This window comes from Mastigoproctus giganteus, chromosome 2, assembly GCF_048544385.1.
Source record: "Mastigoproctus giganteus isolate SK-2022 chromosome 2, ASM4854438v1, whole genome shotgun sequence".
In the NCBI taxonomy this organism is placed as follows: Eukaryota; Metazoa; Arthropoda; class Arachnida; order Uropygi; family Thelyphonidae; genus Mastigoproctus; species Mastigoproctus giganteus.
The window spans coordinates 160,386,229-160,406,702 of record NC_143576.1 but is presented as its reverse complement, the minus strand read 5'-3'; the positions used below and the strand labels follow the sequence as shown (position 1 = coordinate 160,406,702).

Here is a 20,474-nt window from a genome sequence, read left to right as displayed (position 1 = left end):
CTGATTGTGCCTCCCGGTAACTAAGTGACCAGTCGAACAACACACTACTCACATAACCCACACTAACTAACCGATTGGATTTGGAAAGTTGTGCAACATCACAGAGTACTTAAAGCGGATTTGAGGGAAACCACAGGAACTGCCTAACAAACACACTACGTCAGCTATGTGGTCAGTTTGCAGTGTGCACTGGTCTGGCCCCACGATCTTCTGAGAACCGTTGGTGCTGCCTGAACACTTGAGTTTGACACCCCTGTTCTATAGCATTAAGTTACAAAAACATTTCTAAAATTTTCATTCGGACGCCTTGACTGATAATTTTCAAACGTCGTTTGGCACACAGCTTTGCTTTCAGCCACATCGACGAGTGTTGCCTGCAATATATCTTTATGTCAGTCAAGTTTTCTACAGAGACCCTCACGGTGTCTGTAGTCTGTCATTTGTATCTATTCATCGACCTCAGTGTTCTTTTCATCGTGGTTAATAGCACGTAGATATTCTTCAAATATCAAACGTCGCCCGATATTTGAAGAATGTCACGAATGCCAGGACAGTTTTAGTTTTCCTTGCATCCATAAAAACGTCACACTACTAAAATCGATTTGAAAACTATTCCATAGGCTTCAAGCTGTCCTGATTGTTTTTATTGTAAAAGTTTCAGTTTTTCTTTTGAATCTGAGTTTCTGTTTTTTTTTTAAGTCTGTGAAATATTTCATTTTACGTACTTTGTTTATATATTTTTTCGATTTTTTTAAAAAAATAGTTTCATTTTTCGAAATATTATAATGTCTAACCAAAAATTAGTTTTGTAGCATTCAACTTCCCGAAGTTACGCCTTGTTTGTTTTTCTCTCTTATCAGAGCATCCCTTTAAAAATAAAGGAGTATCCTCCCTCCTAGTTCTAAATCCTAGCCCTGTTTCTGCGAATGAGTATATACACAAACTCAGTTATAATATTGTGCGCGAGCGAAACTGGCACGATGTGAATTGTAAAACAGGTAAATTACAGTATGCAAATTATTTTGGATGCTGTTAGAGTGAGCGACCCTTGATGTTTGAAGAATATCTACATGCTGTTAACTTAGGATAAAAAGAAAACACTGAGGTCGAAGTGTAGATACAAAGGAGCAAATTTCATGAGTATTGCCAGTGGAATGTCACTGGAATGGGCAATCCACGAATACAGGCTTTAAATCTTCTTTTGGAATGAAATGGGAGGTTGTGGTGGGGGGGGGGGTGAATGAGACTTTGTTAATAGTAGTGCCTAGGGAGATAGATGGGATGTCCGAAGACGAAAGGAGAAAGCTCGTGACAGAGAATACGAATGAGTGATAAGTAACTCTTTAGCACGGAGCCATTCACCGCTGCTCTGACCCACTGGGTCGGGTGGTAATGGTGATATAATGATTGTTATTATGCATTCACGGGGTGGTGCTGCTAGCTTCAGGGGATGAAGGTGAAAGAGTTTGGTGGTCAAATAGGCTCCTGGAAGTGGAGGGGGGGGGAAGAGGAATGACCTAGGTACTTTCGTCAAAACAAATGCAGTTTCTGGATACAGGGTTATGGATTAACTCCTTAGGGGGTAATGCGATGTCAAGGGATGAGGTAAGAGATATACACCCACGCATAACTGCGAGGGCACATTAGGAGATACAGATTACAACATCTCTTTGTATGTTTGCTTTATAACTGATGATGTGGTATTCGAAGGGTGAGGGATAATGGAGACGTCATACTGTGTTTCGTATTAGGTTGTTCCAGTAGAGTTAAAGCGTTTTAAGTGTGCTTTCCCACGAGGAAGGGAAATCTCAGCCACTGAGTTTATCACTTTACCATATTTGCAGTTTTTGGAACTAATAATAACAATATTACGAGTGGGTAATTGACCTGAATACCATACCGATATTCGGGCCACTAATTAAACGTTGCCGGCATGCGAGCAAAATATGTGTTCGCGCTGATTTGCGTGTTGTGCTGGTTGTGTGAAGAATTTAGAAATTCTTCCAGTCGTCGAGGTTAAATCAAATCCAAACACATCCAATTGAGTGGCAGTCAGCGGTGTATTATGCTGTCTACGCTACCCACTGGGTTTCAGCTAACGCGCGGATAGACCTAATAATTGTACCTTACTGTCAATGCCAGTACAATGAATAGCGTTTTAAAGAAAATTTAACTTAACCAAGATATTTCCACTGTAAGTTTCCGGCTGTCTTTATTATTATTAAAAAAAAAACAAAAAAAACAACATTTTCTCCTTTTTTATGGGATTCTCCCGTACTGGTACCAAGTGCATGGGGTGGTTGGTTGTGTCCGGTTACTACTATTCTTATTGTTACTATTGGTCGAGGAAGTCTGTTACTATCCTACAGGTGTTCAGGATCCTGGCATTCTAGAGTTCCATGTAAGTGTTTTCTGAGAGGTCTATTGCTTCTATGCTCTTTGGAACCATTCCGGTTGTTGGCACGACGATCGGGATGGTCATTACTCGTTCCATATGCCACATATCTTTGATTTCCGGTCTTAGGTCTCAGTTCTTCCAGATCTTTTCCTCGTATGTTTTGTGGAGGTTGCCAGTGTTGGGTCCCGCTACGTCGATCACGTAGATAGCTATTTCCTTCTTGTTGACGAGGGTTATGTCTGATCTGTTATACGGGATCGTCTTGCCCGTTATGATGGAACGGTCTCAGTATAGTCTGTAAGTAGAGGTCTCTAATACGGTTCTTGTAATACGATACACTTTCTTTGATCAGCTGGTATTTTTGCGCTAGCTTCTGATGTATTATCCTGGCTACCTGGTCTTGTCTGCGAGCGTACTCTGTCTGGGTGATCACGCTGGATCCTGCGGCGATGTGCTGGATTGTTTTTGGGGCTAGATGGTATCGTCGACGGTCTTCGGCGATGTAATTTCTTTTAGTTCCCAGTTTGATTACCTGGTCTTGGATGGCGAGCATGAATTTTTGGTCTCGGGGAAGAGCTGGCCTTCGGTTCGTGAGCCGAACGTTGGAAGCCATCTTATCTACCTGGTCTTGATGGAGGTCATTGTAGTGTCTGTCATGGAGTGTCTTATTCGCCAATCTTAATATCTTTGTTTCTTCTGTCTGTGTGAGTGTGATTCCCTTGTGGAGGATGAGTGTTGGGTGCGGTTTGCCTATCTTTCTTATGGCTTAGTAGATTGGCGCTGGGTTTTCCTGGAAGTAACCCCGCAGGTTCTTAATCGTCTTCTTCTCTTGTTCAATGAGTTAAGTCAGTCTCCCTCCCTCCTTTTGGTATATTGAGAGTCTAACGGTTCCTGGGATTTCTCCCATCCGCGTATGTTTTCTGTATCGATCCAGCCAGAGTTTTAAAAGTGTGTGGGATATGTACTATGTAGTACTCTATGTTGTGTCCATTGTTCATCCGGCTTGTTAGCCGCCGGGCTCCTAGTGGGGTCCGACGTTCCAATACCAGCCACGGGGAGGCCGGCCGGGTGTTACCAGTGATTGAATCAGTACTCTGGCAGGTCCTGCCACCTTCCTGGGATTTCAGTGGCTAGGATCTAAATAAATAAAATGAAAATTAGAAAAATAAATAGTCGCGAGGATGTTTTATTGCGAATTTGAGGTATTGCTTTAGGAGCACTGTTTGGAGTTTTAAGCTGAAGGGTTTGATGTAGAGCTAATCGCTGTGTAAGATGATAGGTTTGTGTGGGGAGACAAAAGGCAGGGGGACGATAGGGAAGGTTCCAACTCATTCATACATGAGTTGGAAGAAAAATGGGATGCTAGCAGGTCAACTTTATCCTTGGCTGAAGTGACAACAGAACCATCTGGTTTTGACAGAGGTGGGAGCAGAGATGGACAAAAGTTGTGGCCAATAGCTTTGGCAAGAGACCAGAATGCCCGGCTACCATTAGGGCAAGAAGCAAGTTTTCTACTCTTAGCCTGTTCAAAATCTAGTTTAGATTGATTAATAACCACTTTACATTGTTGCGAGCGTTGATGTAGGCAGAAAATGAAACTGAAGAATTGGAAACAAGCAAATTACGATAAGCAACATTATTCTCTTGAACAGTAAGCACATTTATTGGAAAACCAAGGTTTAGATAAAGGACGAGATTTTAAAGTAGAGTGTGGGATAAAGGATTCCATTCCATTCCTACAAGAATAATTTCATTGACACGATCTGAGCAAACGTTGACATCAGAAGTTTTGAAACAGTAATCCGACCAAGGAAAAGAAGAAAAGACATCTCGCAGGTCATCCCATTTTGTATTCTTGTAATGCCAAACAACACAAGGTTGGGAATAGCCATGAGATAAAGGCTCTGTTGGAGAAGAGACAATCACTAAGTTGTGATCTGAGGTGCCTAAAGGACTACTCACTTCGACCGTGTACTTAGAAGGGTTGTTTGTGAGAAAAAGATCAAGCGTGTTAACTATATGGTTAGGATTGTCCGGTATTCTTGTAGGTAAATAACAAGCTGTGCAAGGTCATTAGTAATTGCAAAAGCCTCAGCATCTCGACCAGCTGGGTCGGTGTGACTAGAAAACGGAATCCAGCTGGAGTTGTGAACATTAAAATCACTAAGGAAAATTACCTCACTGTTAGAAAAGTTGGACTGGAGAAAGTCAAGTTGCAAAGAGAGGAAGTCAAAGAGCTCCAAGTGATTAGTGGAGTTGGGAGAACGGTAGAGACAACAGACGAATTTGACAGAATGAGGTAAAGAGATTTTAAGCCAGAGAAGATCGAAAAGAGGAGATTCCAAATTACCAAGTCTCTGACAGTGAATATCTGAACGGACATATGCACGCATACTACCTTTGAGGCGAAAGGAATCATACAGCGAATAATTTGGGCAACTGAGTTGAGCAGTAGTTGAATCAACCGATAATTGAGATTCTGTCAGAAAAAAGTACATGGGGTTTGGCAGACTGCAAGTGGAAATGGATATCGTTGAGATTACATATATTTGTGACCACATATATTTGTGAATTGAGACCACATATATTTGTGAAATGAACTAGGAAGTGTGTGGGAGGTTTAGATCTTTTCGCAGATAAACTTATTCTATTAGTTTGACAATTCATGGCGTATTCAATAGTAAGAAAAGGTGGGGGGACATGCTGTATGAAATAATGAAATTTTTGAATACGGCGTACACATGGTAAGAATATACTCAGATTCTTGGCGTAACGTGACCTCGACAATGCCCCCCGCATACACATTACTCGGACTTCCTCCAGTCACTATCTGGCAGAGTAGAGGTAGCAATCTTATACAGCAGCTGAACCGGAAGCCTCCTAGAGTTACCAATAGGTTCGGTCCGGTGTGTAACTAGCGGCCGGCCTGCGATTTCTTTGTGTTCTAGCTTGTGGGCCTAAAATATTCCCCGATGCTTGTAGGTCTCTCCCTCTGTCATGGCTTCAACCTTTTCATCGGTCTTCAGCTGGTAGTTTCGTCCGACTGGATCAAACTATATTAGTATTCAATATACAAATAGCATATTAGTATTCAATGTTTGCGCCATTGTAGCAAAACTGCAAACCTAGATCGCCGGTGCTTGACGTAATCAGCAAATGTAAATTTCATAGTGTTACCACAGTCGGGAAACATTCAGGTCGACCTCAAAAATTGACGGAAAGACACCGGAGGACGCTCAAAAGAGTGGTAGTTAGAATCTGCCAGTCCTCATTCAGTACCCTCACCCATAAATTCAAGAAGGCCAAGAACTGATATCAGTATTTCTTTTGCACTTCTGTCATAAGGATTTTACGAAAGAACTGCGACCACGAACAAACTTCATAATAGACAATGAGCAGTGCTGACTTCCCTGGTGCATAACCAGGCTTAATTGATCCCTGGACTTTTGAGCGACGAATCACGGTACACGGTTTTCCGACTGGTGATTGCGTTTGAGTCTGGGAGATGTTCGGAGAGTGTTATTTATCGAAGTCCCAACTGTGTCATCTTATCTGTGAAGTTTGGCAGAGGTGCTGCCAAACGTCTGGGTTTTTCCTCCTGTTCGGGCTTCGTTATCATTCTTAGAACAATGAATGTCATGCGATACGTTGATTCTCAACAATTTTCTCTTACCACACTGTGTTAGTAATATGGAAGGGCTCATTTCTGTTTCAGCATGACAACGCCTCATATGATATTGCACAACCTGTAGTCGGGGCTGTATAATGGCATTCGGCGGCCGGTGCATGGTTGGTTTTGGGCCCCTCGTTTTTCTTTTGTTATAAGTATTTTAGTAAACGTTTTGGAGCTCGTCTGCTGTTTCAGACTCCAGGTATGCTCTATATAGCTAGTCCCCATTTTGCAGGGACAACTAGTGGTGATTTAATTTAAAAACGGGAGAGCAAAAGTTTCACTGTCCTGTCCATAATTTCGATTATATCACTACTGAATATTTTGAGATGAACTGGAAGCTTCGGCTAGGCCAACGCACGTGAGCCGACAAGTTATTAAATATTATTTGAAATATGCAGGTGTTCTGTTATTTTTGGCAATACAGTGCAAATACATTCCCGCCTCGAAGTTTGGAATCACAGCTGACAATAGTTTTCGTTAATTTTTTGAAATTAGCTATAACAATGTAAGGTTTAATTTAAAAAAAAAAACACACTACAAAGTATTTTAAGGTATTTTATTAAGCATCAAAAAATTTACAGCAAAAAAATATTGAAATGATGACTATTAACACGCATACTGATTTTTCATTAAAATATCCTCCATGAGATTTTACCACTTCCTTACACAGACGTGGCATTCTGTGTATTAATTTTATAATAGCGTCTTGACTAACATTATTCCAAGCGATCTGCAATGTTTCCCATAAAAGCTCTATTGGGTTTAAGTCAGGCGATTGCGATGGCCACACCATAATTTGCAGTAGTTCGTCCTGTTGTTTAGTTGCTAGAAAGTCCCTGCACGGCTTAGAGCTCTGGTTCGGGTCATTGTCTTGTCGCAATATGAAATTTCTTCCGCAAAATCTCCAGAGGATATTACGTTATGTTTAAGAATGCTTTTATAGTCTTCTTTTCATAAAATTCCTACAATTCTGAGAATTTCACCACTGCAAAAAAAAAAAAGAAAAAAAAGCAACCCCAGATCAATGGAAACAGCACTGTGCTTGACTGTAGTTTGTTTTTCCACTCTTTAACTGTTCAATGTTGATGGCTCTTAGGTCTAAGCCAACAGTTTCTTTCAATTTTTCTGTTTTAATAAGGACTTTCTGACTGCTACACGACGATACTGCTTGTTTAAGACAAGTTTTGCAGTGGATGTAGACACTGGAGTTTCTCTGTTCCTATTGAATTCAGCTCGGAATTCTGGTGCAGTACTGTAAGTTGTGGATTGCATATAGAAATCAGTGTTATGGTCTTATCTTGCGCTTCTCTTGCTGCGCGCGGTCGACTTGATCGTGGTTTGTCCTTTAAACTGCCAGTCTCCTTGAATCGTCGAATGGTAGTTTGTACTAGTTTAAGTGAAATACTTGGCTTTTTGACAATACTTCTCATGGAATAACTTTCTTTATACAGAGTTATAATGGCATCTTTTTCTCCCATCTTTTTCTTGCCACGTTTATCACGAAAAACACAAAATTGACACTAAACACTCTTTCTGAATGACAGTTGTTCGATTTTATAAGTTACAGCTCTTACTTCTTATATTGTTGCAAAACACTCCAGAATCATCTACAGCGGTGTTTCCCAACCTTTTTTTTACCATGCCCCACCTAAGTCTTTCTAAAATTCTGATGCCCCCTATGTAACGTTGGGAAACACCGATATACATATTTTTTATATTCAAAAATTGAATTATTCCCTAAATGAAGCCTAATTACAACTTGTTCAGGACACGAGACTTAGGTTTTAGGAAGAAATCATTAGGAAATTATTAAGAAAAAAATAGTAAGTAAATTTTCAAAACATATAATAGACATTGTGATATCCAGTCGATTTCTTTTCTTTAGTAACAAATCATTTATGGCACTAAATCCACATTCAGCTAAATATGAAGATGGAAACGGTAACAATAGCTCTCTTGCAAAGTTGGTTGAATTTGGGTTGGTTGTTTGGTTGGTTGTTTTGTTGTTTATTGGCACATTGACAACGGAGATCATAATGCGCCAGTTCATTTGTTATATTATGTCTTTGTATGTATATTGATTCTCTATATCTTGTCGTATTAACTGCAGTTAAATATTTTCTGTGATTATATACTCTATCATTATTTATAGTAGATGTTGATTGTCTGCATGAATCTGAAAATGTCTGATACCCGTCCCTCGTCACCTAGGATATCTCTGAGGGTGATGTCTTGATTTCTTTTATATAATGATGAGAAAATCTTTCGTCGATCATTTTCATAGGTTGGGCATTCTATGAGTATATGTCTGATTGTTTGGGTAGTATTGCATGTTTGGCATCTTGGAGGTTCTTCTGCACGTAGTAAATAGCCATGTGTGAGGTGTGTATGTCCAATTCGTAGTCTAGTCAGAACAACTTCCTCTCTCCTTGATTTTCTTGTGCTTGTTTTCCAATGTTCAACTTTTGGTTTTATTTTATATAATTTATTTGAAGTTTGTTTTTGCCAGAGTTCTTGCCATTGTGTCAGAGAGCGGTTTTGAATGATTGGTTTATAATCCTGATACGGAACTGGGAAAGGTTGTTTCTGAAGGTTAGTTGTTGATTTTGCAAATCTATCAGCTTCTTCGTTTCCTTTTATCCCTTTGTGTCCTGGTATCCAGCAGAAAAGTATTTCTTGTTTTTCTTTTGTTAAATCCGTTAATATCTGTTTAATTTGCACTAGAACTGGATGGGTTGTATTGGTCGTGGTTTGAATGGCTTGTATTGCACTTAATGAATCAGAGTATATTACTGTTCTCAAATGATATGTGGTTCTGAAGTACTCCAGGGCTATCTGAACTGCTACTAATTCTGCAGTGTAGACGCTGCATTCTTTTGGAAGTTGGCGTGCCAGTGTAGTGTCTGGGAATACTGCCGATGCTCCTACATGGTTCTCTGCTTTTGATCCATCTGTATATATTGGTAAATGATTGGGATATTTAGTTCTATGTGTTGAATTTGGGTATTTAATTTCTGTTTTATCACAAAGCCATGCCATCGCTTCTTTTATATTGAATAAAGTTTTAACTGGCTCATCATTTTGCATTTCTGAGAATTCTTCTTGGTACTCCATTGATACATCAGACAAATCCACTAACATTGGTTGCATCATCCAGGTTGGAAAATCAATTTGTTTTAAATCAAAAAACCTTTCTTTTAAATCATCGGACAGAATTTTCAGATGATCAACAATAACAAATACAGCGGTATCAGTCACTTCACATTTTTGCAGACAACGAAACTGTTCAAACTTTTTTTAAAAATATATTTTTGACATAATTTAATGAAAGCAAATGTCTTCGCTTTTGCATCGACGAGAGTTTTATTTGTTCCTTGAAGTTGTTTATTTAATATATTTAGTTTTTCAAAGATATCGGCTAAATAACTCACAAATGCTTTACCATCGACTGTTAACAGATGCTTCATTTTAGGTTTGTCACTTAAAAAGTCACTAATAGTATCAAATAGTTCCATAAATCTTTTCAAGCAGTTCCCTTTCGAGAGCCACCTTACTTCAGTGTGAAGTAAAAATCTCACATGGTCTTCATTTTGTTCTTCACAAAAAAGCTTGAAGAGACAAGTTTTCCCTATGAATAACACAATGCACAAGAAGCATTTCTGGATTCTCATCTTTCATCAATTTTAAGCAGCCATTTTTCTTGCCCATCATATTAGGAGCACCATCTGCAGCGCAAGATGTTATATTTTTCATTGATATATTATTGTCATCTAGGTAATTTTTTAGCTTATTATATATATCTTTGGAGGTAATGGTGCTCTCTAATGATTTACAGAATAACATTTCTTCAGAAAAATTACCTTTATCAATATATCTTACATAAGTTATCAGTACGGCTTCAGTGTCTCTCAAAGTTGAGTCATCCATTTGCACTGAAAATTTTCTTGTTTTCAGCTTTCCAACAAGTTGTATTTCAATATCTTCACTCATTTCATCTATTCTTCCGCTAACAGTATTGTTATTGAGTGGCATAGCTTTCACGTCTTTGTCATCTTTTTCCAGAACTGTTTTAAGAAATGCTGATATTGATGGTTTGATTAAATTCTCTCCTATAGTATGATTTTTCCCAGATTTAGCAATGAGTAAAGAAATTTCATAACTAGCCTCAAGAGTACGATTGACAGTTGCAGTATGAGCAATAGACAGAGACTTTACCAACAATTCTTCTTTTGTACAAGTTAAGTCATAGTAGGCGGTTGTTTTAAACTCTAGACGATCAATTTTTGAATTGCCCCCCTGAACAATCAAATTTCCCCCATGTGGGGCGTGGGACCCACGTTGCGAAACACCGATCTACAGTCTTCTATAATTGAAACAATGCTCTCACTTGTAGCCGAGTGGTCAGTTGCGAGGGTCCATAAGTACACTTGCCTTGAGTGACCAGCGTTCAAGCCCTTGACTACTGAATACAGTACAGTTTCTTGTATTCTCTCTGTCTTGTGGTCGTACCGGAGTATAAACAGAAAATTTATTGTCTTTTATTTAATATTCTAGAAACATCTAAACGTTCTGCCGCGTTCAGGAATCTTCTATAATGTTCTGCCACATTCATGAGTCTTCTACACACCTTTCTGGAATATTCTCAAATATTGTAGAAATTTCATAAATATTTCTTAAATATTATTTAAGTTTTTTGATTTTTAAACATAACAGAAAACATTTTAATAAACATTGGTAAACAAGTTGGTCCTATTTTAATAAAAACTTTGAAAATTAAGAAAAGTGAAACGTGATTCCAAACTTTTAGCCGGGAGTGTATATCTTTAGGCTTAATACGAGTAGTTACTGATATTCTCACAAAACAGTGGCCATTATAGAAACGTACTTACGAGAGAAGTTGATCCATCAAAATGCTGGCGATTCACTTTGCTATAGAAACCTAGAGTTTGAATTGCCCGATGAATACGAAGGTACATAAGTACAGGTGCTGTCCGTATTCGTGGTTCAAGCCTCCGTGACTATTAAATACAGTGCTATTTCCTTGTTTCTCTCTGTCTTGTGAACTCTTCTGATCGTGTGTCGTCGTCCCATAATATAAACATTTATTTTTACTATATTTGTGTTACAAATATAGTAAAAATAAATTTGCTTTCAGCATTGCAAACGAAAAACTAACCAAGAATCATGGTCTATAAAAAATCCATGTATTTCCACGAAAAGTTACACACGGTAAGAGAAGCATCAAACATGCAGCATTAACATTTGAAAATACCATTTGTAACTCTTCAGCTTCATTTCATGAAAATAATAACCGATGGACATGAAATCAGTGACAGTTTCGCTCAGTCGCGTATCATTACGAGTTTGGGCCCTGGTGCAATATTTCTTTATTCACTCGCAAAATCATTTATCTCTTTTCTTTTGGGGCCTTTCAGAGCAAAGAGCTCTGGTGCTATGACGATGATATCCCTCACCGTTTCGTTAGATATTATGTTACGTTGGATCATGAATCTTCCTGATTGCTTTTTGTGATATTCCTAATCATATCAAGCAGGATATCGAATCAGTCTCAGCGCGAGAAATGTTTCTTATGCTCTGTCGCGTATAAAGAATGATTTGGAAACGGCCCAACTACATTTCCTCACTTCTGTCATTGAAAACAAAAAATTAGTAAACATTTAATACATGTCATTTGATATATCGCATTTTAACAACAAACAATTTTAACATGTCCTTGACCAGTGGTCAGAGACGTATTAAAATTAGAATACATTTTATAAATTAAATCCCATTATGTCCTGTACCCTATTAAAAAAAGTTTTGTCAGCTATTATTCTCAAACTTGCTGGGTTTTTTTATTTTATATTTTATTTATTTTTTATTATTATTCTAGTCCTCACGGTAGCACAGTGGTTATACTCATTGTTCTCTCATGCCGGGTTGAACAGAGACATGGGTCTCATCCCATGTCTCTGTTTCGAATCCTGTCAACGACGAGAGGAATTTTTATGGGGGCTTTTCACAGCGTGGCTGAGTTAATCCGTCTCAGGCAAGGATTGTGGCATTATAGCCATAGTAGCTTATGCGCCATTAAACTCCCATAGCAAGGGTTGTATGATTTTTTTCCCCTCTCTCTGAAACTCTGATTTTTCGTCCACCAAACAGCAAACTGACCGAAGAATTCACGCAATTAGAGACACACTATACCTAATACCTAATTTGTTTATTTCTGTCATTACTCCAATTGACCATGTATTTAAACCAGGTGGCTCTCTCAGTATCAGTCTTCTTTCCGGTTGGCAGAAAGTTTCTTCAAACTTCGGACCAACAACGGATGTAACTAAGTAAACTGAATTAATACGTCGTGTACAATTGAGTCAAACTCGACGAAATCAGGTGTACACGACCAATTACCTTATAAGATTACGAACTCTCTTATTAGTACGGATGAGAAATTTTTATCCTCCGATCTTATTGTGTTATGTAATAATAAGTGGTTCGGTACGTAATGAATTTTCATGAAATACACTTGTACTCCAAGCTTCCTGCTAAGACCTTTATGTTCAATGTCTGGCTCTAGTGATTTTATTGGCAGGATTAGACATCCCTCACTGCATAGACAGTTTGATTTATTTATTTTTTCAACCCTATGAAAACCTAACAAAGTTCAAATAATAGAATAGTGTTTCTCAACCAGTAGGTCACTATCTTCCAGGAGTTTTCGAAGGTTATTCTGGGAAGGGAAGGGTAGTGAGTTTTAGTTGGCTGAAAAAAAAAGGAACCGCTAGAAGTAGAAAGTTAGAGAGTGGTAGTTGCTAATTGATAATTAAGATAATTTAACTTTAAAATGTTGAGAGAAAAATCGGCATATCTTTGATTTTACTAATTTTAGTAAATTACTATTAATATATTCTGTAAGAGCCAAAACTCATAGAACTCAAAACTTATTGCTTATTCTAGAAAGAATACGCTTACATTTAAGAATTTCAGATGTGCCAGAAACACGATCAATAACAGAAATGAGAATGAAATGAGATGCTAATTTCAGTTAATTAAACCAGAGACATCTGGAAGTTTTCTGGATCAAGGCAAAGGGCAATCTACTCTGTAAACATTCTGTTAAAGTGTTCAAAGACGGTTTAATATCCAAGTGAAGATATATATGGTCAGGACGTTGTATAAATCTTCTGCTCTTGTCTTGTTTCCATCGCATGTCATGAAATCGAAGATCCGAAACCATAAATTTTTGTTCCTAACAGCTGTGAGTCCCGTCGTGTTTTTCTTTCCTGAGGGTAATGATAACAGGATACAGATGTATATGCATCGTTAAGGCAATTTTATATATGTGTGTGGTTCCCCTGAGGATACGATATTAAGTGTCCAGAAAGGATACCATTGTAGGTACTCCATCCTACCATCCAGCTGTTTATATAATTGCTACAATTAGCTGGAGTTATTGATCCCGTAATGGCAATTAAACGCTTCGTGAATTTTTCCCCGCGTGTGTCCTTGCTGTTCTCTGTGATGATGTCATATGTATGTACCCGCCTTCCATTGTGATTCACTATGACTCAGTGTCTACTGAATTCAGCCATTTAATGTCTACAGAGGGGATGGTAAATTGTTAGATCCCTCTAACGTTCTCATTGCGGGGGTGGTGACTTGATAATTTACTCTGGAGACTTTCCTTCCTCGCTGTAGACAGAAGTCAACGCGTAATTGTCGGCATGAAAGTCTAATTCCGAATCACCAGGGAACAGTTGCCATTGAAAGGTGATTGTCTGTTTTGTAACCGAGGTCGTTATGGAGATAGTAAAAGACTGAATGAACAGGATTTATGAAGGTTCTCTTTATTACGTTCATTCAGAAACAGTGGGTTAGTCCATTAGTTTAGAATGATTTTGCATCTCACATAGATGTGATATGGAAAGTTTTGGAACCACTTTTCAAATTCATTATGATATTACTCCTGTAACCCTTGATTATTTTTTCAGATAAAAAAAAAATATCACGCCTGATAATGCTTATGATTTTCTCCTTTCATTCTGTTTTACATTCACAAGCGCTCTTGTCTCCTTTAAAACTGATCACAGATTTTAATTCCTGAAAATTGAATTTTCAGAAGCGCTACATTTTTATTATGACATAGCAGCTGATATTCATTAGACATCTAATTCTCTTTTGCAGAGTGTACATATGGCTCACGCCTTACGCCGTATTTCCTACGCAACATGTGATCCTCAGCATTGCCAGTTTTCGTTCCTTGCTCGAGAACCCCGTGGTCACTTCAGTCTTCAATACTGCCATTCCTTTCTTACTGCGACACCTCAAGAGGTGAGTAGAATTCATTATGCATTTTTCTTTGATATAACACGTAGTAGTGGAATTAGGTTAAAGCACATTCCATGAACACAGCGCACGGAAATATAATTTCCTCTAATTTTCATAATTTAGCAAATTCCGAAAGGAAACTCTTTTTAATAAAAACTTATTCGAAGTTATTTAGAAAAGACCTTTCGGGATGTAAATATCAAATATTTAAATATAATAATAATAAAACAAAAAACACTTCATAATAGTCTCGAAATATTGTACTTTTTAAGAAAACTAATGATATATATATATTTTTTTACTGTACAATAACAGTTATTATCAGAATATATAGTAATTAATTTATTATGGCCATAATTACTTTGATTTATGAAGATACTGTATTGCATATCGTAATATATTTATTATAAACAGTAGATAGTTTACTAATTCGAGAAATACAAGATCATCAATGCAGAAATAGAAATTCATACGAAGACGTTCAATGACTTGGTAATGTGCATACTAAGGTCATTCATGTATACTGTATAGCATCTTCTCACGATTCAACTCTGCTGTTATTTGGATTTGCGTTCAGAACACTGTTAGACTTTTGGTGGTTTCTCTTCTAGGTGATTGATGGCGGCACTGTATTAGAAACAAATAGCATCGTGTTTCTTTTTTGGGAAGCGAAATACAATTTTTACTCAGCTAATACAAGTTCATGATTTTAAGGAGCATCAGCGACTTGGACCATATTGCCCTATTATGTGTATGGGTGTGTTCACGGGCTAATTTGCATATTGTATGAGCTGAAAAATCCGGAATAACTTAGCGGGGGACCCTACTTCTTCCGCCTGAGATAGGCTAACGACAGCCCCGATTGGAGAGACTTTTTGAATATTCTCCAGTCATCGACAAGATTCAAAACCAGACCTCTCCAAAAAGTGACAAATGGTGAAACCACTATGCTGTTACGTAGTATGCTAGCGCAAGTAGTTACGATCACTATTCTTCTACACTTCATGGGTCCTAATCTTGTTAAGACTAGTTGAATTTGTATGGAAATTTCCACATCATGGCCGAGGTAGTTTATCACGGGCGAAGGTTGGCTTTTCACCAAGGAAAACTGGAAAACCGGGAAAAGGTTACATGCAATTTACTATATATTTGCACAGAAATAATATCCTTCTCAATTTAGATATCACTATGAGCAGTTATAATGGTTAAATGAAGTTATATTAATCAAGAAATCGAACATAAATAAACATTGAGTGACAGTTCCAACTTACGCGAAGGATTGCCGTATTTATAAAGTACGACGCCAGAAAGTAGAAGACGCCTCTTATTGCACCTTATGAGAATACCTTTTTCTTTACTAAACAGACTGTTTGTTTGTCTTAGCTATTTTATTTTGCAACGTAAGTGGTGCTAATTATTAACGATGGTGAGTGACGTTTTAGTTCAGCGTTGCCATAAATGCACCGAAACGCGAGAAAATTTGCTTCCCTAAACACAATATTTGAGTTGAAAACAAGAATTCTGTTTGTCATCATCAATCGTTTACTAAGCGAACGAGAATGCTGTTTGTCATGAAAAGAAGAAAGACATTCACGTCAATTGCACATCCCTCCCACCTCGCCATGCCAACATCTTTCATGGATAGCACACAACGTAAGGCAATTTATTCTTCATAACATGACATTTCGACGATAGCTTGTGTACAACGAATTTTGGAGTCACTGTTAAAAAATTTATATTGAAGAGAAGGACGCGTGGCATTGCTTTCTTTTAAATATACGTTGTTTATTAGAGAGAATGAAAGTAATATTTCGAGTTAATTAATGCTAGAGAGAGAGAGATATTTTTAAAACAAAAGTTTTTGGTCATTTTTATATTGCTCTTTTTGTCTTTTCTGAACATCTTTCGGGGTACTGAACACAAAACCGATGCAGTATTTATATGGATTGTCCTGGAACGCTGTCCATTAGCTTTCGTAAGTATTTTGTGTAATGCGGGGTTTTCTCGCGTTACCATAATTCTATAAGTATATAAAGCCAACTGAAAGGCAGTTGCAACTTCATGTTTCCGGTATTCATTTTCAGCCTCCCCTTTTCAGTTCCAAGCCTCCGTGGCTGTTTCGAAAATGGGCTCACGTTGAGATCGTGCCGTATCTTGACTAATGCACTCGCTGGCGGTTCACCGCCTCGCTGTGTTCGCTAATGACCACAGTTTACACGGGCGCCGACAGCCTTGCTTGCATTCCATGACCTCATCTACTTGCGTCCTGGAAAAGCATTCAACTTGGCGTCAAACAAGGGCTGAAGTTAGGACCAAGTGCGTGTCATTATGTTCTGAATTATTCGCAGATATACGGTGCCTCGTGGCAGTTTTAAAAGAACCTTTATTATTAAATAGAAATAAAAGTTTCGTTGGCGCTAATTGTGAATATGTGAACACAATGGAAATTACTGGATTTCTTAATCCACGGAAACAGTTAGTGGTGGTTACATTGTCAACAATGAGAAGACTGTTTTCTCTGGTTTCATCAACCGTATTTAAAAATTAAATTTTCTGTTTATACAACAGGATGACCAAACGGTCAGAGGATTTCACAAGATAGACGGAATACGAGAAACAGCACCGTATTCAGCAGTCACGGGCTTGAATCCCGGTCACTCAAGACACGTGTACCTATGCACCTGCGCGCCTGACCACTAGGCTACGGCGACCTTTTAATTTGTGATCATATTGGCAAAGAGTGGATTTATCAAATTATTGCAAAGTATAGTTTTCTGTAGCTTAACATACTTTATTATCACTGATGAGTTGAGAAATTGAAGAAACTGGAATGAAGTGCTTTTGTGTGTGTCCTTTCACAAAAACAGATTAAAAGCACTCGTTTTGTAGATTTGGGATTTAGTTATGCACAGAGGTAAATTCAGCGTAAAAGAGTTTTAGATAAAAGTACAGTAATACCCCGACTTACGCGAACTCGGAGTTACGCGGTTCTTGATTTTTTCGTTTGGCAACGCTGCCGCCCACTATCTTCAAGGTCGTTTTTCGTATGTTATCGATATACGGTGCGACGGCGGAGAATGAGAGCGAAAGATGAACAAAATTCAACTTTGCTGCTTTTATGTTTTTTATATCAGTGAAGGGGAAACACATTTCACCATAATAACGTAAAAACCAACACAATTCCAGCTATCGGTATAATCGCAAATGCAATTAGATCGAGTTTACTACCAGTTTATAACAGATTTCACTAGCAGAAACGCAACTGGATTTTTATTGTTTTATGGTAGTAACCCCTAGAAATGTGAGGTGTTAATAGTGTATCTCTGCCTTTATGGTGTTGTTTATTCAGTTGCTACATGCGCGCAGCTTTGTTTATGCGTATCAAGCGTGCCTCCTCGTTTTGTAATTGTGCTTTATTCCCTAAAAATGAGTAAAATACTTAATTAAAAGGTGTGAAAAGGAAGCGTCCTGGTGAAGACACTGCAGATTCAGAGAGAAAAAGAAAAGCAATTATCGATAAACAGAGGCGGACTGGATCAAAAATTCTTACCCGGGAAAATTTATAGTGGCCTCATACTATGGTTTATGGCCAAAATCACACTGGCCCACCGAGGTTTCCCCGGTAAGGCTTATGGCCGGTCCGCCTCTGTCGATAGAGAAAAAATATGAAATTGTGAAACGCTTTGAGCGAAATGAAAGACCATGTGATATTGCACGTGCTACAGGCCTAAATGAAGCAACGGCGAAAAGCACATGACAATTGCAAACTTAAGAGGTTGAAAATTGAAAAGGGCTCAATTGTAAAGGGCCTAAAATTTTTAGAAAACATAGACTCCAACGAAGAACGCGTTATAGCTACAAAGCAAGGAATAAAAAAATTATTAGCTTGCTACGAAGAAATTCTGCGTGAAAAAAAGAACGCGCTGTGTCGTCAGACGAATTTGTTAGATTTTATGAAGCCATCGACATCGAAATAACTTTTTAACGTAAGTCATTTGTTTTTTTAATACATATTTTGTATTAATATGTATAAAGAACTGCAATTTTATTAATATTTTTCTTCTAAACTAGTGTTTTTGTTAGTCCTTGGTCCCAATTAAGCAAAATTTATATGTATTTATATGCAAAGTTGTACCCCGACTTACGCGAATTCGACTTGCGCGATTTTCGTCGGACCCACCTATCGCGTAACTTCGGGGTGTTACTGTACTTCAATTGAAATTAAATCTAATGGACGCTTCGTCCCTGTTAATCATGTTATCCTGGCTTTTCGCAACACAACGATTCTACGAACATAGTACACTATTTTTGATAATATTACTTCTGAAATGGATAACAACTGTTTTACAAAATTAAAAATTATTCAGATGTTTGATTAACCATTAACAATTATGTATGAAGGTAGAAATTTTCCTACACCACGTGAATGATTTCCAAAATTAGTATATGACGTTTTATGATTTTTGCCGGATCCTATTATGAGACCAACAAAACGACCAAGATCAGCCCCATCTCTCCACACTAAGATACCATGAATAAATGACCATAATAATGAATAATAACCATGAATAATTTTGATATGTTTATCAATGAAATTTAAAAATATTAGTAACCAATTTTACAAATAGAATGAACTAATTGCTTTCTTATCTGTGTTCCAATGAAAATGCCTTCTTTGAGTTTCTCATTAGATAAACTTGGGAATTGATTCCAAAGATGCTTAAAGCAATTACCATCCTTGTATAAATCCTTTATAGATTGCTTTGCTAACTCTAATTAGAAAAATGGAACCTTCTTTAGGTCCGCAGGAGTTTTGAGCTTAATACTTATTTAATAAAAAACGTCTCTACGTGGTCAATGCTCCATATCTAATTCTGACTTCGTTCGCTACTGTCCTGTTTCACCTATCGCGTTTTATTGTAACCTGATTCTTGATTCAACAACATTCACAGAATCTAAGTTTCACAAAATAGCCCATATTCCTTTCACATTTAACTATATTAAGAAAAAGCTTAAGATTTTCATACATCTCTCTTTTAAAGTGAACCGAAAGTGCAAATGGAACAGAAAGGTAAGTTCTCCTTTATGAAGGATAACGCCTTTCAGGATAGCGTTCTGGAGAATTCGATGAATGGCTTCCTCTCCTTTGGTTCATATAATGGAACGCTTAAGGCAGCCATTAATGTTAAAATAGTTCCACAGTAATAAGCGAATCTTCCTGATGGAAGTATGGAATGAACTTCTCATGAAATTTTTCTGTAAAGAGTAGGTTTTTACGGTCTGAAATATTGATCCCAAGGCAGAGTTTGGAATGTTTTGGCTCAAACTCAAATCTCTCACCAAATCATTTAACTCGTTTTTGTGTGACTGTTACAGTTCACATACAGTTTCGTGCTAAGAACAGTCACTGTCGCCATATTCATTATAATCAGAATCTGACGTTGAAATTTTGCTGAAAGTTTCTTGTGCAAATCAGACCCAAGCACAATGGGAATGGGTCTTAGAGCAGCTGGTGGGTTGGATGCAAAATATCCTTTTTAAATATTTCATTTTTTTGTTATATCCTTGCGCTTAAAGTCTTATTGAGTAGACCATGCGCAGCCTCAGAAAAATATTCACTTCACCCGCAGTGCTGAATTTCCACAAATTGTGTAGAAAGTATGAAAAGAAACATCGCGATATTCTGGTCAAGCACAGCAATATCGCCGCAGCTGTTCTTGGTCACGGGCCATTGGCCAATCACTCGTTCATCAAATTTCGTAGCGGCAAAGTTTTGGACGAAATCCCTGCAACTGGCTAAATATTTCAAATATTTCCGTAGGGTGATGAATACTAGACAGTAAGAAGTCATTAAGAAACTCCAAACCTAACTCAAGCAGATGTTACCGAAATATGAGGCCGGAGTCCTCGTAATTCGATAACACCGGCGACCCAGAATTATAGAATGCAACACGAGGCAAACTAATGAATGGAAGATTATAAAGGACAGGCTCTAAGAGGGCGCAACAGATGCGCCACTCCCAGTCCTAAAGTGTAATGAAGGCATGAAGAAGTTTACGTTTTTAGGCTGGA

At 37.9% G+C, this 20,474-nt stretch overlaps 1 protein-coding gene across 1 annotated transcript in view; it reads left to right on the top strand.

The window, feature by feature from the left end:
* LOC150089704 (uncharacterized) overlaps window positions 1-20,474 on the top strand; it is a 364,373-nt gene that overhangs the window by 128,610 nt on the left and 215,289 nt on the right. Inside the window, exon 4 of the mRNA XM_090389606.1 lies at window positions 14,259-14,405. Within this exon, the coding sequence (XP_090245732.1) occupies window positions 14,259-14,405 (147 nt within the window). The remainder of the gene's footprint in view (window positions 1-14,258; window positions 14,406-20,474) is intronic.